Below are 18,980 nucleotides of genomic sequence, written 5' to 3'. Positions count from 1 at the left end.
TGTTTGTTCCTAAGAACTTTTCCTAAGGATCATCGCATAGACAATACTAATTCGGAGATCACTCCCTCAATATGTGTCTAGTAAGGGTTAGGGTATCATCGCATGATTACGCAACCACAACATCGCCTGGACTCGTAAATCATAATAAGGGTTAGACTATCATCGAATGAATACGCAGCCACAACATCGCTTGGACTCGTAATTTATAATTAGGGTTATACTATCATCGTATGAATACGCAGCCACAACATTGCCTGGACTCGTAATTCATTACATATCTATCATCACCTAATTATCATCACCATTATATCCTCACCTATTTCTTATCACATTATTTCATCACACACCAACTATTTCATCTACCCATGTTCTACCCAACATATTTGTAGATATAAATTACATATATAGTTTAAATCATATACAAACATGTATAAAACATTCATCCAACATCCATCTCAAATAAACAAACAATATATAAACACATAACACGTATTTCATAGTAAATACTTAATATCTATGTGTTAGAAGAAAGTAACTACACTCACTTGATTAGAAGATGACCGGACAACACTACGACTCTAAGAGTAGTACTTCTTCGGTGAAACTAGAAGATCTTCACACATCGGGCTTCTCGCAGGCAGAGCTTCTGCTCGGAAACTCTTTTCTTCTCGGGATATTCGGGCTTTGGGACTTGCTTCGTGCCTCAGGATGATACCGGGGCTTTAGGGGGTTTAAAATATAGCTTAGAGAGGGTATCGGGAGTGGGAGAGAGGAGATTGAGCAACCAAACTCGGTTGCCCCTTAAGTTCTATTTATAGGGCCATTTTTCTGGATTCACGTCGTGGATCTCAAATATTCACGTCGTGAGTTCAATGTTCATCAGGTGCATCATCGCAACTTGCATCTGTCAGGCTCCAGAAGTCATAAATACTGAGTTCACGTCGTGAACTCTGATAGTTTTGGGTTTTTGCGCCCCGAACTTCAAAAATTCATAACTTTCGCATACGAACTCCATTTTCGACGTTCTTTATATCGACGTGTAGGTAAAAACAAGATCTACAACTTTCATTTAGACATCATCGGCTAATTTTGAATTTATTTTTATTATATTATTTATATATTATTTTTAGTAGGCCGGACAGGAAAACTTCATTATAAACTCGTAACTTCTTCATCTGTCGTCCGTTTTCGTCTGTATTTTCACCGTTGGACTACAATAGACGAGATCTTCAGTTCTCGTTTAGATTGTTTCGGCTAAATATCTGTCGATCTCATATTCGAACTTCGGGTTGTACACTGCTAAGCCGAAACTTCGAAAAATCATAACTTCCTCATACGAAGTCAGATTTGGGCATTCTTTTCATGCACGCTTTCGGTTTAACGTATTCTATGACTTTTTTTTGGATCACTAAATCCAAATATTGCTCTATCATAAATTCACTATGTACGTCGCGTTGTGTCATGTCGGTTCTATCGCGAAACTTTGATAGGTCATAACTTCTTCGTTATAACTCGGATTTTGGCATTCTTTATATGTACGGAATCCTTGTAACATATACTAAAACTTAGTTAAGATTACTCTTTCTAAATAATCTTCCATCAAAAAATCATTTTTGATGCTTATCGTCTCTAAATTGACTATCCCGGATCTACGGGCATTATAGGTTGGTATTTAAATCTTTCTACAACTTGCAAGATCATCCTTGGTGGGTATAAAATTGTTTATGTTATTCAAGATTATCAACTCTTACATTTCCTAAATTTTATGTTTTTAGGACTATTTTTGAATAAAAACCCAACAATTACATTCAACAATACACAAAAGTCTAACATAAATATCACTTCCATTACAAAATAAAATACTACATATTTTACTAAGTTTTAGAATACCAAAAAGTAAAATACAAATAGTGCCTTAAAAGATAGGCATAATTTACAAGCAATAAAGTGGTACTCTTGTGATTCTTTTATTGTTCCCTAAAACATGATACACATCTAGCTTTTAGTTCCCTGAGAATACATGGCATTTGAAAAGCATCAACATCAAGTTAGTGAGTTCACATGTTTGTTGTATTTGTATCAAAAGTATTTTTCCCTATGTTTGTTAATTTATGGGGTTTATGCAAGAATAGCAACAAACTGTTCATTTATTTGGTTGTTATAGCATTATACTTTTAATTCTTCGTATTACAACATTGTACTTATAAAAAATCTACCTAATAGAACAATGTCATATTGTCATCCAAATCCTAATATTGCTCCAACTATACTACTATAATTTAGTATATAATTTTCAAAGTACAATGTCCTAACATGAAATAACCTAAAAGTACAATGCTATAACCAGATTCTTTTTTAAAGAAAAGTATTCATAAGAAGACCCTTTGTAGGTTTCGGTTCACATACTTCTTCATTAGCTTCGTTATTTTTCTATTCTTATTCGTTTTACTGGTTGACTTTATAATATTTTTTGCATCTTTCGTATGAAAACAATTGTTTAGTGACCACGAAGTGGCCAAAGGTGCCCATTACGTGGCTTCTGAACAAATAGAAAATTTAAATTGATGCAGAAAAATAGCCTTTTGTGGTTTTTGCCCCACAAAAATGATTGAATAACCAAAAGTAATTAAACTAAAAATCAAATAAGTCATTCCTCGACAACGGCGCCAAAAAATTTGATGTGCACAAAGTATACCTATCAACTTTTAAATTTATAAACCTAACTAATTTAACTAATTTATGCACCTATAGGCAGTGTGTCTAGTCAGATTATAAAATAGCTTAGGTAAGTCGATGTCGAACTCGGGGGACGAAATTTAATTAATAAAATAACTACTTTTAATTAAACTAAGAAAACAAACTTTAAATTGGGTTTTTACTTATTTTGCAAGTTCAGTAACTTAATTCAAACTACTATCAATTATTAAAACTAAACAAGCAAAGAAAACGATTTTTACTTCAAGATTAAAGAGTACTTCCGCTTTGTTCCGATTTCCCCCTCTCATATGGTTTATTTCTAGTGGATGGATTATATTAATTTAAATTACTAGATATAATGATCAAATACCTAGATGTACCAATTTATGAATTACCATGCAATGATCAAGCACACGTTAAATACCAAATTGATATAAGCATGAACTGGACCATGAATGATAAATCGATAAATTATTTATCCTAGATCAAGAAAAGCAATTCAAGCACAAATTAATGATCAACTATGTTCTCTAACACAATTAAAGTTATTAACTTTTATTTACTTAACCCTAGGATTTGATTAATCACTAGCTCTAATTATTTAATGATAATAAACAATTAGGTAACAAATTAATGCAACTAGAATGATCATTTATTACAAAGAACTTGATTAATCAGCAATCCAAGCTAAAAATTCAACATGCTAGGATATTGATTATCAAACACAAGTAAAGTCAACATAAAACATTCATGAATTCAAAATCAACACATAAGGATCGGGTTGATCTTCACCAAACAGAAGTATAGGGTGATTAGCCCATAACTAAAGCAGAAACAAAGATGAAATCAAAATTAGCTAGAAAATACATGGTAAAATCTAGCAAACTGGATGATTCAATGATGATATCCATTCAACTATCTTCAAAGCTTGAGTGCAAATGAAATCTTCACTTCTGAGGGTTTTCTAAGGGTTCTTAGTCGTAATACTTAGCTTAATCATCAAGCTAACCTCTAGAATTTGACCTAATGTCCGGTTTATATAGATACCAAAAATATGGCTACCAAAACGTGGGGAATAAGTGTCACGTCGTGGTCAACACTTAAAACGTGTGCCTCAAGTCACCAGAATCTTCTGTACCAGGACAGGTGGCCACGTTGTGGCTTTTAGATTGTGAAGTCGTGGCATGTAATTTTTTGCACGACTTATTCTCTTCTTTTATGCATCTGCTAACTTTGACCTCTAAGTTTGCATCTTTTGTTATTTTCTTCAAGAATGTCCTTTTTTTGCTGGAAAATGTAATTTGACTTAGTAAGTACCAAATATCTTTGCTTTTAACTAAATCGTAGCTTAAATGTATTAAAATAATGCCTAAAACATATATAAATATGGCAATATCAATCACCCATCCCATGTAGGATGTAGTGATTTTTGAATTTCCCATTATCTTAAGGGTTCTAGAATATTCAAATTAGTTAACATTTAACTAATTAATATTCAATCCTTTAACTAATTAAAACTATTTAGTTAACTCCCAAAATATTTTCCAATTAATTTATTAAATTATAATAAATTAACAAACTTATTTTCTCTTATTTCTTTTTGCTCAATTTTGTCACGAGGGTATCTAAAAAGGACCATGTTATTATTAGAAATATTACTAATAGTTAATGACATTAGACACTCTTTCCAACAGTTTGTTCATTTCAACATTATTATTTTCTTTATTATTATTATTATTATTATTATTATTATTATTATTATTATTATTATTATTATCTTATTTTTACTATTATTATTATTATATTTTTTATTAATCAATTTATAATGTGATATTTTTGTAGTCTCACACGAATAAGGATCATTTAAATGATACCAAACTCATGTAAAATGATTATTAGTAGTGATTGTTAAATCTTAGAGCTAGAAAGGAATTGAAACCATATGATTACTTTTTACATACCAACCTAAATTTTGTCAAGTCCCAAGTAAAAAGGGAGGATAAATTTCCCTAAATTTTATGCTCTTAATATCTATCTCATCTTCAAGGGTATTCCCCTTATATTCTCAGTTTTATCCTTTTGTTGAGCTTTCTTCCCTATGTATTGCATGCTGAAAAGAATGAGAAAACTTATGAAGTTGAACATGAACATGAACATGATCCTTTTCCTTTTCCGGACCTTAAAAATAAGGTACCTTATTAATTAATTTATAGGAATCAATTCCATATTTTTATCTTTTATATAATTTATAGGACTCCCTTGTTTTTATTTGAGAATAAGACGCATCTGAAGATAGTGAGTCATTATTAAGGGAAGAGTTAGATCGGACCATTGGTTCACGTTGGATAGGGAAAAATATTAAGCATCAAGCTGAAGATGCACATTATGCTAAGAACCATGATGATCATGTCTTGACCCTGAAAATAAGGTTTCTTTTTAATTAATTTATAGGAACTAATTCTTTATTTCTATCTTATATATAATTTATGGGACTCCCTCTTTTTATTCAGGAAGAAGATGTATATAAAGATAGCGAATCATTATGAAGGTAAGAGTTAGGTAAGACCATTTGTTCACATTAGACATGGAGAAAACCGAGCCTCAAGATAAAGATGGAGGTTCTGCGAAAAACCATGATGATCATGAGCATAATGATGATACACATAAGGAAGAATGCATTGGATATGATACCAAAACTAAGGAGGACCACCATAATTATGATGAAGATGACACTGAAGATCATACAAATGGTGTTGGAGATAGAGCACATGATGATTTTAGTAGTTCACATAAATACGACATTACGAAATTGATTTGTCAGGTGCATATATTTTGTAATGCCCGATCCTGGTAATCTTCTATTTTGGTCCCTTATATATTTAGTTATTAATTTTGGCCTTGTTTTTCAAAATTGGAATGGGAGGAGGGGTCATTTCTGCTATTTTCGGATTTTGGAGGCGGAGCTTGAACGCGGGGTGCTCCCTTGGGGAACGCTACATGCTCACATGCAGAGCTCAAACCTTAATTTTTAGGGTTAAAGACCTATTTAAACACCTTAAGTCCCAGGTGTTGGCCTCCTTCTCTGCCTCCATAGCCTTCTAACCCAATTCTCGAACCCTAGAGCCTCCAAGAGTGTTGTGAGTCCATTGAGTGTGTTTGGTGTTTGTTTGAAGCTCATCCAATGAGGAGAAGCTTAGTATAAGGTGGTGATTTGAGAAGGAGCTTATAGATCTCGATTTTTTGCTTCATTTCCAACTCATTTGAGGTATAAAGCTCTAATCTTGCTCATGAAGATCTTAGATATAGGTTCTCATGGATATTTATCCCTTTTTGGTCCCATAGTTGAGATCTTGTAGTTGTGATCACTTTTGAGGCTTTAAGTTGCTCCTCTTGGCGTTTTTTAGGGTGTAGATTCATAAAGTTTGCATCTTTAGAGTAGTATAAGCCCCATGCATGAGATTAAGCCCTCCTATGAGAGTTGAATACTATATTGTGAAGTTGGAACCTTTTGGGGCATTCAAAGTCACCAATTCAGTGACTTTTATGGTCATATATGATCTTTAGGACTTAGATCCATGTTTTGGTCGAGTGGCTTTAAGCATTAAGTGATTAATAAGCCTTTTTGGAATCAACATGTGAATGCACTGCATAGGGTTGAAGAATGCCATGCGTTCTGACTTTGGTCTGCAATTAGAGTCGGTGGCAAACGCCTAACGCTCCACCAGGGAACGTCGTACGTTCGAGGCATCAGTGGGTTTTTGGACCTTTTCCTTGGACTTGATTTTTAGGTTTTGGGCTTAGTAGTTTGGACCTATGTTGGACTAAGGACTTTGAAGTTTTGGAGTCCTAGTTGAACACTCTCTTTTGGGCCTAAGATTGTAATTTGGGCCTTTTTGGATCTAGATTTGAATTCAGGCCTTGGCCCAATTGGGGAAAAAGGGGTCAAATGGACATTTACCCTAAATATGGGTCCTTAGTCAAGGATGTTATTCTAATTGTTATTTGGATGTTTGTTTACTGTGATAGTCCAGGATTTTCCGCAAGTCAGCAGTCGGGGACTTTAGTGCAGCTTGACATTTGAGAGTTGAGTTTTCCTCACTATACTACTAGGTCGAAGACACCAAGGCCGGCCCATTGGATTGTTACCGTGGTTATTGTGTGATGCTATATGTAGGGATCTGTTAGATATGTATTCTGATTATAGAATAATGATATGCTTACTGATCTATTAGATCTATTAGATATATTTGACTGATTGTGCATGCTAGATAGTACTTGATATGATATATGTTGTTATGTTATTGTGGTTGGGTTGAGGAGGTGATGTTTTGTGTTGAATGCCAAAAGACCTAAGGCGTCCTGGATAGACTGAAGGCCAAAAGTGACGTACCAGTCAGACTGAAGGCCTAACGAGCGTCCCAGTTAGAGTGATCGTTCCAGTCATGCTGAAGGCTCTATATGAATGTTTTTTATTGTATTGTTTTGGTTTTGTTGTGTGCTGGTATTTTGGGGGAAACTCACTAAGCTTTGGGCTCAATTTTGGATTATGTGTCAGGTTCTTCTGAGGATCGCGGAAGGCGAATGTATGATCATGCACCCCATCATGTTTTTATTTCATGATTTTGGGATTTCTCTAATGTTGAACTTATTTTGAAAACAATTTGTAAACAATGATGATTTGTGGTTTATTTTAAAATTTTAAATTTTTCAAGAATTTGTCGAATGTTACAGATTTCCCTATATTTGTTAATCTATGAGCTTTATGCGGAAATAATATCGAACTTTCATTTATTTGCTTGTTATAACATTATAATTTTAATTCTTCGTATTACAACATTGTACTTAAAAAAATCTACTCGATATAGCAATGCCATATTGTTACCCAACTCCTAAAATAGCTTAAAACTACGATGATATAATTGAGTAGATAATTTTCAAAGTACAATGTCCTAACATGAAATAGCTTGAAAGTACAATGTTAATATCGATCGCTTTTTGAAAGTAAAGTATTTGTAGTATGGCCCTTCATAGGTTTCGGTTCACATACTTCTTCATTAGCTTCCTTATTTTTCTATTCATGTTCATTAACTGATTGACTTATAATATGTTTTTGCATCTTCCGTGTGAAAAAAAATTGAATCATAGTGAAAGTTTCAATGTAGTGTGTTAATGATTGTTATTTCCTGTCTAGCAAAATATTTGAATATATAAACTCAAAATTAATTCATTTTGGCTGAAAATTGTGGAATAGGTAACAATTACAAAATTCAAAAAATTGTAATAACTTTTTCTCCAACCTAGTAATCCATTTCAAAATCCAGTAGCTCAGGTAAAAATCAAGATCAAAGGATTTTTGTTCTTTTGAAATTTGAACGTAAGCACCATGCCTAAATTTACTTGAAACTTTATTTATTTCTATGGCTTTTAAAGGTTGAAAATTTACAAAAATAATATGAAGATGCAAGTGGGAAGTTATCTAAAATACAAGACAAAATTTCACAATTGGTCCATGTAGTTTACAGAATATCGCATTTTGAGGACTTCCTAGCAAAAAGCCACGCAACTAGTCCCCGTGGTTTGTAAAATTACATGAAAGGTCATCCGACCATTAAATCTAACTTTTCAGTTGTTAGATTCAAATGGAAAAGACTATTTTGCCCTTGTACCGATATTGCAATACACTACAAACCTCAGGGACCATTCGTGTAATTTTATAAATTTGAAATTTTATGTATATATATAAATTATAAATTTCGCATTTTATATTTATATAAATTATAAATATAAATATATATATATATATATATATATATATATATATATATATATATATATATATATATATATATATATAATTTCAACAATTTGATAATTTTTTTTTATCTTTTTGATATTTTGTTTTCTATTTTTATTTTATAGTTTTAGTTACTTATGGTTTTTTGATAGTTTTATTTATTTCTATTTTTATTTTATAATTTTTTTTTATCCTTTAATTTTTCTTATTTGCGAATTGAAACATTAATGTTTTTTTTATTTGTTTGTTATTTTTTTTTTTAATTTTATGTTGTTATTATTCATGTTTTTTTTTATGTTCTATAGTTAATATCGTTAACAACTTTATGTTTGCATTTATCATTATCATTATTTGATCTTTTGTTTTCTATTTTAATTATTTATTATTTTTCTATTGGTTTTATTTATGTTGATTCAAGTAATGAAAAATAAAAAAATAAAAAACAAAAACTCAAACACCAAATTCTATTATACTCTAATATATTAATACATTTTACATTTTCATATTTTTTGTTTTTTTCATATTTTTTTATTTTTTAGTATTATATTTTTAATTTTTTCATATTATTTTTAAATTATTTCCTATTTTTATTTTTTAATTATTTCTTTTTTTATTTTTTCGTTGTTTCGTTTTATTTTTCATCAACTTTATAACTTTTCTTTGACCTTTTCCAAAAAAGTGTAAAATGTATGAATATATTAGAGTATTTTACAATTTTGGTGTTTGATGTTTTTTTGTTTTTTATAATTTTGGTTATTTATGGTTTTTGTAATTTTTTTTATTTTGATTCACGTAAATAAAATAGTTATATTTACAAATATAAATAAAGAAAATAAGCATAACTTTTTTATTTACACAAATCAAAAAAAAAGTTACGAAAACCATAAATAGCCAAAATTATAAAAAAAATGTGAAAAACATAAAAAAAAATATGAAAAGTTTAAAATGTATTAATATATTAGAGTATTTTACAACTTTGGGGTTTGATTTTGTTTTTTTTGTTTTTTTTTTTCTATTTTTCATTACTTGAATTAAAATAAATAAAAACAATAGAAGAACAATAAATAACTAATTATATATATAAAAAAAAAAAAAAACAACAAAATGTGAAATAATGATAATGATAAATGCAAACATAAAGTTGCTAACGACATTAACTATAGAACATCAAAGTAAAATAAATAAATAAACCGTAACAACAAAAAATTAAAAAATTAAAAAAAAACATTAATGTTTCATTTCATAAGTAAGAAAAAAAAAGATTTTGATATGGTTTATCTAACTTCAATTTATTTATTTGAATCAAAATAAATAAAAACATTAAAAAACCATAAATAACTAAAATTATAAAATAAAAATAGAAAATAAAATGTCAAAAAAGATTAAAAAAAAAAGTTATCAAGTTGTTGAAATATATATATATATATATATATATATATATATATATATATATATATATATATATATATATATATATATATATATATATATAATTTATATTTATAATTTATATATATACGAGATTTATATCTATAATTTATATATACACAAAATTTCAAATATATAAAATTACACGAATGGTCCTTGAGGTTTGTAGTGTATTACAATAACAGCTGAAAAGTTAGATTTAACGGCAGGATGACTTTTCATGTAATTTTACAAACCACAATGACCAGTCGTGTGATTTTTTGCTAGAAAGTCCTTAAAGTATGATATTTTGTAAACCACAGAAACCAATTGTGAAATTTTGTCAAAATACAATAAGGGTAAGAAGTTTAACAAAAAAAAGCTAGGACATGACTTTCATAAGTTTTAACCTTATGAACTTTTAAAATTAAAAAAATATATATACCAAAAAGGTACATTGCCTTTTTTTGTTTATAACTTATAGTTTTGTATTTTTTTATGGTTGGAGATTTCTAATATCTTAACATTACAGGTCTTTTGTTATTTTTGCTTGATCAACATTGATAGTATTTTAGTTTAACCGCACTTAAGAGTTTAACCGTATTTAAGATAAGGATAAAGGAATTCAGAATGTTTACATGCAATTCCATAATGAGGGTTCATGGATTGAGATTAAAACATTTCTCCCGTATTTAATTTCCTTATGAAACTCTATATCAACGAATAATTTTTTGGTTTGTTTTTATAATTGGGATTTTCTAATATGTATCTAAGGACACATATCTACTATAATAAATAAATGTTTTTTTGCCACATGTACTCTTCTCATTCATTTGGACACGTGATATTTTCTATAATTTTTAAATTTTTTATTTTTCACTTGTCATTTTATTGTATTTTTCATTTTATTAAATTAAAATTTTATATTTAATGTGTAAGGTAATATATATGTAAAGTATTTATTAGAAAAATTTTATCTATATAATGTATTCAATACATTAAAGTCTCATTATATCTTAATAATTCAAATTCTTCTCATTTTTTTTTATAAATTCAAACTTTTCAAATTGTTGAAATTTTATATTTATTTATTTTTAATTAAACCCATGTATTACATGAGTATTAAACCTAGTAAGAAATATTAATTATAAGGAATATTATCATAATTAATGTGATAAATATTCATTATAAGTAATATTATTTATAATTAATGTATTTTACATTTAACTATTATAATATTACACATAATTAATGTTTATCATATTTAATTATGATAATATTAATTATAATTACTACTTCAATTAATAATTTTTATATGTGTTCCTAAAACACGTTAGAAAATCCCTTTATTATTACATGTGCTCATTCTTGAGTACTCATGAAGAACATAATAATAATAATAATAATAATAATAATAATAATAATAATAATAATAAGTATATATGAATCGAGAAATGCACTAATCATGTTAGCTTTTATAAGATCATCTGTTATACCCACCATTAACCACTATAGTGGTGGATATCACATCAAGATCACATTCATTACCACTAACCATGAGATACCTACCATTAAACACACGGTTCCACCTTATTTTTTTTAATTAAATTTAAATAAAAAATACATAAAAATCATATAATTTTTTTAAATACTAATTTTCATTAATTTAAAATACCAAATTACATTAGTTAAAATACAAAAACTTTAAAAAAAAAAAACATTAAAAATAAAAATACAACTTCAAACTACATTACGTAAGTAACCTAATTAAAAGAATCAAACAAACATAAGTAAAAAAAAAAATAAAAAAAAATAAAAATAAAAAAAAAACTAATCTTCGTTCATATTGAGTTCGTACAAATGATCCGCGACATCTTCTGGAAGATTGAAACACGTTTCACTGTTATGAATTTCAACAACTCGTGATAAAAATTCATTTGTTTCGGGTACGAACTCTTCAAGCGGGATGACGACGTCGTCCAAATCGTACGTGCAAATCATTCGACCTTGATCTTCAATGATCACATTATGCATTATAACATATGCTAGGACCATTCGTTTAATTTTAACCTTATTCTAAATTAGTGTAGCGTATTTCACTACATGTCATGTCTGTTTGAGGACTCTAAATGCCCTCTCGATATCCTTCTCGCTGATTCCTGTCTCTTTGTGAATAACTTCGCCTTTTCACTTCAAGGAACCGAATATACCTTCATAAATGTAGAATAATCCGGGTATACCTCATCACAAAGGTAGTAACAGTATTTGTACGAATCTCCGTTTAATGTGAACGTCATATCAAGTGCTTTGTCGGTCTAAAGATCGTTAAAAAGTGAATACTGGCCAAGAACGTTATTGTCATTGTTAGACCCCTCGACTCCAAAAAAAGAATGTCATATCCATAAATCTTGAGATGCGATAGCTTCTAGGATTATACTTGGTTCACCTATATCTCCTCAAGTGAATTAATCACGCCATACATTTGGACATTTTTCCCAAGTCACATGCGTACAATCTAGATTGCCAAACATACTTGGAAATCAATGCCTCTCTTCATGAGCCAAATATAATCTCTCAATATCATGTGGAGTTGGTTTACGTAAATATTAATGATGAAAAAAATCATATACACATACGCAAAACCAATCTACACAATCAATTGCGGTCCTCTCAGATATTTTTAAGTATTCGTCAGATGCATCAAATGTTATACTGTATCCCAAATACCTAAGCACAGTCGTACACTTTTGTATACTACTAAAACCCATTATTCCTTTAGCGTCGGGTTTTTGTTTGAAAAAATCATAACAAACTTCTAAAGTATTACTAATACGTAAAAATATCGTCTTATTTAGACGGAAACGATGTTTGAATACGTCTTCATTATAAATACAGTTATCAACGAAGTAATCACGTACCAATAAGTCGTATGCGGCTTAACGATCACGATTGACAACTGCCTTTGTACGAGCAGCATTCGAACTTTCTTCATCGTGAATGTGTTGTACAACATTGAAGAAGATCAAGATGAATTCTCCATCATCATCCGAGTCAAAAAAGTTTAACACTTTCAAATCTTCCATGTTTTTTCTGGTTTAGAATGAGACTGAAATTTGATGAAATTTATAAATAGAAGTCTGATGATTTTATTTATATAAGTAATAAGTTTTTGAAAAAAAAAAATAACTGTTCAACAGTTTAAAGAAACAAAAGAAGTAAATTGAATTAGATTGGTCGTTTCATTTCATTGTCGGAAACACGAAATACCATGACTACAGTCGACCACGACCAGCCGAGATAGTGTGCACGGTCGTAGTCGAGGACCATGTAAACCACGAACCGGCTCGTGTCGGACTTGTACCAAAACTATTTATGCAAACCACATGACCAAAACCAGTGATGCGACGCGCTCTAGAAGCGCGTGGGATTTTGATACCCAACTTTCTCTCCAAACTTCTATCTTACGTACTCTTCCTCTTTCTACTACCGAATATTGTAGAGGAATCGGATCGATAAATTCGTCTCTCTCTCATGCCTTCGCGTTAGCAAGATAGAAAAAATCGAAATGCCCGCGCTCTCGATTGCCCTCATCGATCTCCCCGCTCATCTCGTCAATTTGTAGAAACAAACCCTATCTTGATTTCCAGTAAATCGACGCCCTTCAAATCCAAAGTATTTTCTTCCAACAATTCTCAGGTATGATTTTGTGTTTTCTTCCTTTTAATCGTTTTTACTAGTCGTAAAATCGTATGATTTACTCTTTGATGATTCTCTGAGATTTTTTGGAGGATTATGATGATTTTCAAGTATTTTAAGTTCGAATCTCAGATTAGGGGGTGGGTAGACGTCACAGGCATGTGCTTTTCCCTTTTTTTTAATTATAAAAGAAGTAAATACTGATGCCTATCGCCTTTGTTGCGGATGAACTCGTATTACTTTATTCATTATTAACTGTCGCTCGCGTGATTGGTTGGATATAGCATGTTGTGTAGCTTGCTAGCTACCTATATCTGCCTGACTTGGTTTACTATTTGAACATATACATATTCTGCTTACATCTTATCTTCAATTGCTTTTGGATCCAGATTTCCTTTCAAGCGCAACTGGTATGGTTAGTTTTTGTAGAATTTTGCTTTTTTTAATCGTCGCATTTGAGATCATTATCTTGAAGCAAATTTTCAATCTTTACTTGATCACGAAAACGCACTTATAGATGTTGATCCACATTGACTATCCCAAATTTATAAAATCGCATCCAGATCATGACAAATTTTGATATCATGTGTCAAGATTCACCTTTTATATTCAATTGGGATCATCTTCTCACGATGAACGTATTTAAACTTAGTCATATTGATGTTTGGTTAGCTAGTCTGCTTGTTCTTGAATTTCGATCAATCCTCATAAATTTTATCTAGATTTCATTTTTCTGGTAGTTTCGACTTCCTCTATGAGACTCTGATCACATTCTAGAAGTGATCCATCCAATTTCAAATCTTCATCTTCATCCAGCATCATCAATTGGGATTTTTTTTAATCGGATTTATTACTTGTCATCATTGTCTCTTTTTGATTTTGATTTGTATAGTTTCTACATTGATGGAGACAACAATAATTCTAAATTTCTTAGATCGATTTTATCCTGAAAACTGGACATTCTTTATGTAACCAAAATTTCCTTTCAACTTCCAACTCTGATCCTTTGAACCCCAATAAACTTTCACAAGTTTATGAATTTAACCATTTTCAATTCCCATATTTATCATTCTCAACAGGTTTATCTGAAAAAATGGCAAAAGGCACACGAGGAAGGCGCAGAATGGCTTCTAGAAACTTCCGGACAACCCCATACCCAATCCTCCCTAATTTATCAAACCCAAATGAGAAAAAATCCCAAAATGAAAATGAAAATGAAACACCAAAAAAAGATTGGGAAGACATAACATGTTCAGTATGCATGGAATACCCTCACAATGCTGTTCTTCTTCTATGTTCTTCACACGATAAAGGGTGTCGCCCCTACATGTGTGGCACTAGCTCCCGTTACTCCAACTGCTTAGATCAATACAAAAAAGCCTACACAAAAACCACCCTCACAAACGGGTCGTTAACGGGTTGGCCCATTGAGAGGAATCTTGAAGTTGCTGAGCTGGCATGCCCGCTGTGTAGGGGGCAAGTGAAAGGGTGGACTGTGGTGGAATCGGCTCGGGAGTATTTGAATTGTAAGAAGAGGACTTGTATGCATGACGACTGTGTGTTTGTTGGTGCGTATAAGGAGTTGAAGAAGCACGTGAAGGCGGTGCACCCGGCGGCTAAGCCGCGGGAGGTGGACCCCGACCAGGAACAGAAGTGGCGGCGGTTTGAGCGGGAACGGGAGCGCGAGGATGTCATTAGTACGGTTACATCGTCGATGCCGGGGTCGGTGGTGTTTGGTGATTACGTGATTGAACGGAATTCGTATGGGTCGGAATCGGAATCGGAAGACGAGGAGGGGTTTGATGTCGGTGGGAATCGGAATCGGAATCGGGGATTGGAAGTGCCGGGTGATGATGGTCTTGTTAATGTGTTTCTTTTGTTTCATGCGTTTGGTGCCGGTGATGGTGGCGGTGATGGCGGCGGTGATGGTGGTGGTGGTGGTGGGATGTCGTTGGTGAATCGGCTCCGGCGACAGGGGCGGGTTTTGCTTGGGAGGTCGGGGAGAAGGCGGAATGGGAATCAGGAAGTAGAGGTAGATGGAAACGAGACGTAGATTTGTGTATAAATTGGGGTGTAAAGAAGGGAATCAGGAAGGTAGTTTTTAGGGGGGATAAGAAAGAGAAATGGTGATCATTGGAATTGGAATTGGAATCGTTTCAAGTTGGAAAGAAAGTAGGTTGTTATTATTTTTTTTTTAAGAAAATTTGTGTTCTGACCAAAATTGTTGTAATTTCTGTTTGCAATTTTAATTTGCTGATTCCCTACCCAGGATTTGTTTATGTTTAAGTAGAAATTGTTGGATTTTGAACATTCTTTGGATTTGGATTATTACACTTATGTAAAGATTTGATCTCTTTAATCAAACGTTTGTGTTATACATGTCTTGAATTGTTTGAATTAGACTCATGTAAAGATTTGGATTATTACACTCATGCAATGAATTACATAATCAAATCCCTATATGTCACTTAAACCTTTTCTCAGATAGAAAACTTGTTCATTTCCATTGATCTAAAGTCTCAATCTAAGTGTACTCATTCGGCTTAATTTAGTTGAAATATTTGGTGTCTTGACATTATAGTTCAAGTATTTTATATTTAAAAATTGTAGCTTAATGAAACTAACAATTGGATCATTCATTTTTTAGATACTTTTCGTATGCAATAATTCAAATGAAACATTTAAAGAAAATTTAAAGGAGCACTTTGAGAATCATGTCAAACATGCCGACAACGTGCCAAAAGTCAACAAAATATATTTATTAGATACTTGTAACTTTTAAAATTGTTTTTTATATAAAAAAAAATTAAATCATTGTTTAATAGTATACCTTTGCAACGAGATTTGATCCATTAATTATTTGGAATTATTTTGACACGTCATTGAATATAATCCACACACATTTTGTTGAATCTAGATATTCTATCATTATCTTATTCAACAAAAAGTATATATTATTAATTGAAAAAAAAAACGAATCATATTTATATTCTTCTACAAAAATATATCTAAATTATATAAACAACTTAGATAAAAATAAATACTTCTTAGTATAAACGGGCTTTAGCCCAAGTTATTTGTAAGAGACATTGTATTGTGAAAGCCCACTAAAGAAAACGTTAACCAAAGGCTTTCTTTAAAGTTTAAACCCTAGAAAAGAATCTCCGATCTTCTCCAGGGTTTAGTTCCATCAAATTCTCGTTAAAAATTCGCAAAATTTGATAGAGCTCTAGTTATACAGACATGCCGAAATCCAAGAGAGATCGAGCAGGTAAAGTGCTTAATTTTACGTATTCCTCGAACTAAATTTTTATTCTATTTTCATTTTAGTGAAAGAGTCGATTTAAATAGGATATGGAAAGTGGGTGCGATGTGTTTGATTGATCATAAGTTTCTACTGAGAGTTGCTTGCATTTCCAATTTAGGAATTTAGGAGCTCATTTGATTCAATTTTATGTTTTTAGTCAAGCTTCGTAATTGAAATTGCAGTAATTGTTAAGAATCGGCTTTTATTTTAGTTAGTTGAATCATCCGAGCAATAGGATATTGCATTCAAGTTCAATGATATCAATTAAGGGAGATTCTAGATTGCTAAGATGAATAAGGTCTTAATTTGCTTGAAATTCTTTAGCTAAAGTTGCATTTGCATAGAGCAGAAAATGTTGGACACTGGATTTCTGAAAGTATATTATCAATCTTTCATTTTCTCTAATCTTAGCTTGAATGCAGTGACATTGTCAAAGACAAAGAAGAAAGGGAGAGAGCATAAAGAGAACATTGTGAACTCCATTCGCCAAGCTGTTGAAAAATATAATTCCATATATGTTTTCAGCTTTGAAAACATGAGGAATCTCAAGTTCAAGCAGTTCAGGGAGCAGCTTAAATCTACAAGCAGGTAACATCTGATAAACATTTAGCACTTTTTATAACTTATGCACACATATATTTAATAAAAAAGACTCTTAATCTTTGCCATTTTTATCAATTTGTTGTTTCAGATTTTTCCTTGGATCAAATAAAGTCATGCAGGTTGCTCTAGGAAGATCTGATTCTGATGAGATAAGAACAGGGCTTCACAAAGTTTCCAAGGTACACAAAATATTTACATTTACACTAAGGCTAACAAGTTTCTTTTATTGATTGTTTATTTAATAAATTATCTTTTCATTGTCTGCATACAGCTTCTTCATGGGGATTCTGGGCTTTGTGTAACCAATATGCCTAAAGAAGAAGCCCAAAGGTTACATTACAACTAAACACCTGTCTTTTTAAGTCATTTTAATACAGTTGATAGTATGACTTTCTTTAAATGGAAAGATAATCATCTTTTGCTCTTATTACAACTAACTTATTTACTTTGTCATATTTGGCAGAATATTCAACGAGTATGAAGATTATGATTTTGCTAGGACTGGAAGTATTGCAACAGAAACGGTTAGTAGAAATCCATGGAATGTAATGACTGATTCCATTCCATTCCTTTGTGATTCCATTCCATTGATGTTTGAGTTTCCAGGTGGAACTTAAAGAAGGTCCTCTAGACCAATTCACACACAAGATGGAGCCCTTCTTAAGAAAGCAAGGAATGCCTGTTCGCTTAAACAAAGGTTTTTCCAATTCCATTCCCTCTTACAAAACACACACACACACACACAATAAAATAAGGGCTTCTCTTATGAACACATACAAATTCTTCTCTTTTGAAATATTGACAGGAATTGTGGAACTTGTTGGAGATTTTGCTGTATGTGAAGAGGGGAAACCGATATCACCTGAATCTTCTCGTATACTGGTTTGTTCTCACCCTTTCTTTATAAAGTAGGGGTTTGACTTTGACTTTGACTTTGACTTTGACTCTGGCAGAGGTTAATGGGTGTGAAGATGGCTACTTTTAAGCTAAAGTTGATTTGTAGATGGAGTCCTGAAGATTTTCAAGTGTATCAAGAAGGTTTGGAAGGTTCTGATATTGAATCCACTTAAATTAATTGCTATTTGAGATTGATGTGTAATGTTGCTTCAATTAGCACACAGTTTTGTAGGATCTTAACATGGTAAGTGTGCTTTATTTGTTGCATTGGATTCTTAGTTTGTTTGTTTGAAAGTGATGAAGAAATTTTGTAAAGATTGAACGGAAGTATAATGAGATTTTATGTATGGTTGTGCTTGTTATTTGGGAGGGGATTCGAGTAGATTGGAGTAAATAGATTTGAAATAGTTAAAATATAGTTATACAATAAATTAACTAAAATATATGAAACATGAACTTGGAACAATTAAAATAATCAAAACATATATAAATTCAAACTTATAGAATCAAAGTTGTGTGCATGAAACTTTAACATCAAATTTGGTAGTGTTTGATGTTATTTTATTTGAAACGTCGACA

General features: G+C 31.2%; 2 protein-coding genes across 3 annotated transcripts; both read left to right on the top strand.

Annotated features, from left to right (window-relative positions):
• The first annotated feature begins 13,366 nt into the window (after positions 1-13,366).
• Positions 13,367-15,973, top strand: LOC145004964 (uncharacterized). 2 transcript variants are annotated; one of them, XM_078963998.1, is made up of 2 exons: positions 13,367-13,594; positions 14,674-15,973. In XM_078963998.1, the coding sequence occupies exon 2, from the start codon at positions 14,688-14,690 to the stop codon at positions 15,645-15,647; it is 960 nt and encodes a 319-aa protein (XP_078820124.1). In that variant the 5' UTR covers positions 13,367-13,594; positions 14,674-14,687; the 3' UTR covers positions 15,648-15,973. The 2 variants fall into 2 exon arrangements, with proteins under 2 accessions (XP_078820124.1, XP_078820125.1); XM_078963999.1 differs by lacking the exon at positions 13,367-13,594 and adding an exon at positions 13,617-14,004.
• A 737-nt stretch (positions 15,974-16,710) lies between these two features.
• On the top strand, positions 16,711-18,765 carry LOC145003987 (uncharacterized). Its single transcript, XM_078962895.1, has 8 exons — positions 16,711-16,865; positions 17,324-17,489; positions 17,593-17,683; positions 17,776-17,834; positions 17,968-18,028; positions 18,111-18,201; positions 18,310-18,386; positions 18,458-18,765. The coding sequence occupies exons 1-8, from the start codon at positions 16,838-16,840 to the stop codon at positions 18,572-18,574; spliced, it is 690 nt and encodes a 229-aa protein (XP_078819021.1). The 5' UTR covers positions 16,711-16,837; the 3' UTR covers positions 18,575-18,765.
• The last annotated feature ends 215 nt before the right edge of the window (positions 18,766-18,980 follow it).

The sequence above is a fragment of the Lactuca saligna genome, chromosome 7 (assembly GCF_052625555.1).
Source record: "Lactuca saligna cultivar CGN05327 chromosome 7, ASM5262555v1, whole genome shotgun sequence".
NCBI lineage: Eukaryota > Viridiplantae > Streptophyta > Magnoliopsida > Asterales > Asteraceae > Lactuca > Lactuca saligna.
The sequence above is the reverse complement of the archived record's forward strand: the minus strand, read 5'-3'. Positions and strand labels throughout refer to the sequence as shown.